Source organism: Dipteris shenzhenensis, chromosome 24, assembly GCF_047967505.1.
Source record: "Dipteris shenzhenensis isolate YYH24624 ecotype China chromosome 24, Dip_SZ_1.0, whole genome shotgun sequence".
NCBI lineage: Eukaryota > Viridiplantae > Streptophyta > Polypodiopsida > Gleicheniales > Dipteridaceae > Dipteris > Dipteris shenzhenensis.
In genome coordinates this window covers 23,337,646-23,343,645 of record NC_141619.1, presented here as the reverse complement: position 1 = coordinate 23,343,645, position 6,000 = coordinate 23,337,646, and the positions used below count along the sequence as shown (strand labels likewise).

The 6,000-nt window shown below is 42.3% G+C and overlaps 1 protein-coding gene across 1 annotated transcript; it reads right to left on the bottom strand.

The window, feature by feature from the left end:
* Positions 1-3,184: 3,184 nt before the first annotated feature.
* LOC147886390 (laccase-4-like) lies at positions 3,185-5,704 on the bottom strand. The gene is made up of 6 exons (XM_087395236.1): positions 5,567-5,704; positions 5,275-5,429; positions 4,904-5,157; positions 4,675-4,803; positions 3,421-4,371; positions 3,185-3,315 (listed from the first exon to the last, which is right to left on the bottom strand). The coding sequence occupies exons 1-6, from the start codon at positions 5,702-5,704 to the stop codon at positions 3,185-3,187; spliced, it is 1,758 nt and encodes a 585-aa protein (XP_087251362.1).
* Between the last annotated feature and the right edge of the window lie 296 nt (positions 5,705-6,000).

The window sequence follows — 6,000 nt, the reverse complement described above, 5'->3', positions numbered from 1 at the left end:
GCTACAAGAAAAATATTTTTTGAAGACACATCTATGTGGAGTGTTAGTGCATGGATTTAAGTTTTCTGTAGACATATGGATTGATTCGTTGCATCTACATGATAGCAATCGACTTGTAACGTCAATTATGAAGGCAATTCATAGTGTACATGCAGAAAAATGCCACCTAGCAGCAAATTTGAGAATATAGGCAAACAATTGCACAGGAGAGAATAATAATGTACTCTTTTTTGCATTTTGCTCAATGCTAATCGCTCATTGAATCTTCAATGAGATTGAAGTTGGGTTTTTGTTAGTTGGACACACACATGAGGATATTGATCAGGTTTTTAGCACAGTCTCAAGAGAGCTAAAACACAAGGACATGGAGACAATGGATGACTTGATAATAAAATGTGGGAGGCAAGTTGGTGGCCACAAGGAAGGTACAATATGCTCCATGGTTGAAAGGATGTATGATTGCAAGAGCTTTATTCTACCTTTCATATGAAAAGGTGGTGATGCCCTAATTGGTCATAGCGCTCCACAGTACTTTTGCTTTTTCTTAAAGGATGAAAAACCAGTGATGCAGTGGCGACACTATACTCATGATACAACATGGGAACCCGTAGAACATTACTGTCTCTTAACTTCAATCCCGAGCAAAGAAATGCATCCAGTATGGGCTCCTATAAAAGAATTCAGTGAGAAATCTAAAGGTGAAATAGAAGGCTTAAACTCTTTTATTACATATAAAGAGGAAATGCTCCGTAGATTTCCTGATTGGAAGCCCTCTTGGAAGGAACACACTATTATTGTAATTAAGAAGACCTATCAATTGATAAAGGACCTTGAGAAAATGTGAGTAGATGATGCTAAGGCCAAATGTTGGTAATGACTTGCGACCATCGTTTGATGCCTTTGAAAATGAGTTTGATTCGCTACTCCTACGTCCATATTATGGTCCAAGGAAGAGAGACTTTATGCTAGAAGTAGACATAGACATCCACTGTTTTGTTGTAGTTCGACCATCGAACGATGAGCATGAGAATGTTAAGTTTTGGGTTGCAAAAGTGGCTGATGTTAGCATGGATGACAAGGGAAAAGTTGCAACATTTATAGCACTATGGTATGAGACAAGGGGTAGGAAGGAAACCATGATAACAATACACAATATATTGGTTGTTTGAAAAAGGAATGGGTTCCAAACCATGAAGCAATTTTAGAGCTTTCCACAAAGATGGTCATAGTATCCTGGAAATCAAGGACAAAGAAAACAAGGAAGCACATGGGATATGACGTAGAAGAAAAAATAAGAATACCGCTACCCATTATTTCGCACATTACAGAGTTTTTGAAGATGCTCGCTAAGGAGGAAGTAGAAGGAGATAGTGCAAATGAAGAATGCCCATGACAATACCATTCAAGCATCAATAAAGACTCCAGATGATGGGTCTTCAAATGAGATTGGATGAGGATGGCATCCAAGCAACAAGTGACAATGAATCGGACATTTAAACAAACTAGTTGCCTATTTGTACTTAACACATTTGTAAAGGCAAAATTGAGTTATTGAAAAGGCTGTGTGTTAGACTCCTTTGTACAAAGACTCATGGAGAGCAATATTTCCTGTAAACATATTACAATGTAAAATTGCAAGCATAGCTATTACTATTTTTGGACCACATTTAAAAAGTCTTCCATGCCTCTTGTCTTTTTTAACCTTTAATTTTTTTGGGACTTCAAGAGTGTTATTGTTTTCTACATCAATTTCTAAGTGCATTCTTTTGGATTAAATTATATTAATAAGTATGTATTTTGAAAGTGATTTTTCATGGATTTAAATTAATAACTCATGATTTTTTTAAAACGTGAATAGGATTGTTAAAAACAAGACGTACAAAAGTAGGATTTAATCGAAGTTTTTGCATTAGTACTGTACCATTATAGAGACAGATTGTGAAATTTATTATGTGGAAATGATAGTGCCAAAAAGTAAATTTTTGATTCTCAAATGATATTTTCATAAAGTAAACTTTTCATTTGGAAAGGATTTTTGGGATTAGTCCAAGAGTAGACATATGAGTCCAAAATTAATGAAATAAGCACTTGTTATAGGGATAAATGAGTCACTCATATAGAGGGGAAGATATTTATGGCTTAAGGTACTTGATGAAATATTATTGATACTCTATATGGGGAAGCATGAGCTACCCATCTAGAGGGAGAGATTGTATATACTCTCGAGTGGACATCTCAATGCTCTTTTGTATGGTCGTATGGTGATTTGTAGAGTTCCTCAAGTCTCTAATTTAGTTTTACAAGATAACTCTTTTGGACTTTGGGCACTTGTTGCACACATGGGACCCCACACGCAACAAGCTTCCCAATATAGCATGGGTTATAAAGCCTACAACTAGGGGATTCTTTTGATTCATAAGTTGAGGGGAAAGCACAAAGTATTTGGCTTGAGGCCCATCTTGTTCTGACTATGATTGAAAGTTTTATCATATGAGTAGGAAGGGAATGAGTTTTATGTTATACATAGTCTAGCATCTTCTTGAGATTTTGTCACTCTAAGAGATTCTCTTATCATTATTGACTGGCTCTAAGAATCTACCGTAGCAATAAGGATGCTGCATTAGCATTTCTAACTCATAGTAAAGAAGTTAGCTTTAGAACAATAGAGGAAATCTTGCTACAAGTTGATGTAAGTTGATGTAACTTAACTCATTGTATAGTATTCCATGTCCATGAGACTTTGTTTTCTTTTTAAAGACTTTTGGTTCATTACATGACAAATGCTATTATTGTGTGGAGAATGGAAATGTTTAAATCGGTTGAGGTCACCAAAAGGACCCCTTGGCCCCCACAAATATGAGATTTGAAGTACAAATAAGGTTCACGAAAACATATTGAAATGTAGGGAAGGTGTAATGCTCTATTGTTATTCAATCATGATAATGTACCAAGAATATCACAATCCAAAATTCGAGTGACTCTATCAAAGACTCGATGGGTCCTGAACAAAAATGGATCTCCACCAGATACACCCTACACCGCACATGATCCATCAAGACTGGTTAGATCAGTAAGCTGATGTACCAAATGCAAAATTTACCCACTCATTCAACGAGAGAGTAGATGATTTGCAAGCCGGGGGAGTGGTCTAATCAGTAGTGGATTCATGTGTATAACCTGCTCATCAACAAGAGGGTAGATCAGCAGGAGGGGGTCGAAGGGATTGACGCGGTCCAACTCCGTTCTCGACAAGAAAAGCCGTATCCAGGCCCCAGGTCGTGTGAATTTCCAGATGGCAGTGCAAGAACCAGACTCCTGCAGCGAAAGCTCAGCACAACACGATTATACCCGTTCAAAAGAATTAGGTGCAGCGTGCGCAGCTCACTTATTATATTGTAAGCAAGAAGCAAAGTAATCTACCTGGATTGTCAGCTTGGAAGCGGAGTGCCACCCATCCCCCTTTGGGGACACCCACAGTGTTTCGCTCGGGAGGGTCTACCAAGTTAAAGCTTTTAGGGTCCACCGTTTGGTTGTAATTGCCTACGCCTTGCCCTACCACAAAGAAGTTATAGCCATGAAGATGGATCGGGTGGCTCTCTGTCGTAAGGATGCTTGTGCCCTGAAGAATGAGTTGTACGCTAGAATTAAAAGAAATTCGGCTGAGCTTGGTGCCCGTGTGGGGTGCCAGATTCTTGGGTTGGGGCCCCGTGTAGTTGAAGGGTACGAGTGGATTATCAGGGAAATCGGTAGTGAAAACTCTAGAAGCCTTGTTGAAGTAATACGCTTGTAGCAGAGCGATCCTGGGGAGAACGAAGGAAATATTGCTGACAGCGGCTGAGAAGTTGCCTCCGGAAGGTCCTTGACACAGCTGGCCAGGGGAACACTGTTTTCTCGCTAATCCAACTGTGAAAAACAAGTGCCTATTGACCTTGCGAGGCACTTTGGATGGATAGTCCTTGGAGTTGAGGCTCTTGAGGCTCTTGCTGAAGTTGTTGGCCAGGTTTGTATCGTTGAAGGGAGGAAGATGCGGCATGATGGGTGTTGCAGCTCCAGACTTGGCTCCATCGGAGTAGTCCAGAATCCCCGTAGCGGTGGTGTTATCAAAGGGGACGGTCGGACCAGCTGAATCATAGGCCCTGGCTGCGATTATGTAGCTTCCTGCCCGCTGGTCGGCATTAAGGAGGACGTTGGTGGTCTGTCCAGGTGCGATGAGAATGGTATCAGTCCTGAAAGGCTTGGTGTAACATGCGTCGATCTCCACAACCGTGAGTGTATGGTTTGCGATGCTGAAGAAGAGCTCGTCGTTGAGTCCGGCATTGACGATTCGAAGCAGGTAGGTCTCGTTTCTCACGACTGAAAGCGTAAACATATCTGAAGGAGGAGACCAATATATAAACAAGTAAGGATGTGGATACATCGTTCGATTCACAGGTGCTGAAAGCACTATAGTGTATTGCTACGCGAACATGTGTGGAGGGATGGCGAATGGGAGCTAGGCATGATGAAATACCTTCTACTCACGGGCTTTCCCCACATACAACAATTAACAAATTGTCAAAACTAAGTGATCGGCTTCGCATGCACAAATACGAATTGCGAGCTAGTTGCAAGCAGTCAATCGTTTGCGATTCCGTCATGTTAGACACAGGTGTTGCAGGAGCTAACAACCATCACCTTTAGCTGAGCAGTTATAGAGAGCTCCTGGCTGGCCGTTGATGGTGTAGGCGTCCGAAACATTGGGGCCTGCTCCGGTTCTAAGAGCTTGCTTCAGCACAGCTTCCACGTCTGAATTCCACCACTCTCCTAAAGTATACAGGGTGAAAGTACAGGTTGTTATGGTACGATAGCCAATCTATTGACGTACTCGCAAGAGACTAATGAACCCATTATTTTAGTTGATTACCAAGAACGATAGGAATTTCTCTGGCAGGTCGAGGAAACGGGTAGTATTTTCGGTGGTGGTGGTGCTTCGGCAAGATGATGATAGCCCCGTGGACGGTAGCGCGCATCCAAGAGATGTGGGCGTGCCAAAACAGAGTGCCTCGTTGCCCCGTTACTGTGAAATTGTAAACGTAGCTGTGGTTGGGCTGAATCGGGCACTGCGTTATGTAGGCAGGTCCGTCAAACCACCCTGTTCGGAGCTGTCGAACACCGTGCCTATCACAGCAAAGCAACCAACCAACCAGCCGACAAATCGCTGTTAGAACTCACAATGCGGAGTTTGGCAATCCCTCATCATGAAGCTGATCGTCTAGACTGTGATCGAAGACTCACCAGTGGATCGTGATGTTCTTGTCTGGAAGATGGTTGCTCACGTTCACGATGACACGATCTCCTTCTCGGGCGTACAGGATCGGTCCGGGGAACTGATCGTTCACAGTGACGATCGGCTTGGTATGGCAAAGGCGAGAGAAGGTGGTGTATTGGACCTGCAGTCATGAGCAAAACAATGTTTGGAGCTGAGAAAGCGGGATCAAACCAATATGAGCAGCGAAAGACAAGAGCTAATATAGATTGCTGGAGCAGCAGCAGCTGGCAAGCCAACGAATGGAGAAGTAATGGATACATGGAAAGTGTAATTGAGGTGCTGCAGATGAGGCAGCTCGCTGGGGAAGGCAGTGCGGGGTACGATTATGAGAAGGATAAACAGGGAGGGCAAGCACGAGGGGACCAGAAACATGGCTATTGACGTGAAGGTGGCCATTATCGACTAATAACCTTGACTTTACACTCTTTTGAGAGCTCTTACAACTTTCACAAGCTTGCTAATTAGCTTTTTATCTATACACCCCTTATACACCATGCCATGTACAAGATCAATATTGGGGATTCCCACCCACTCCAAGTCTGGTGGAGCTTCACTATTGCTTTGCTAACTTGTAGTTTGCTTCACTCTACATCATCAATTAGGTTCAATGTCCCCCCCCCCCGACCCCACCTCGTTTAATGTTCATGGCTAAATTAGTTATCCCCATTTCTAACTCCAAAAAATCTCATTCA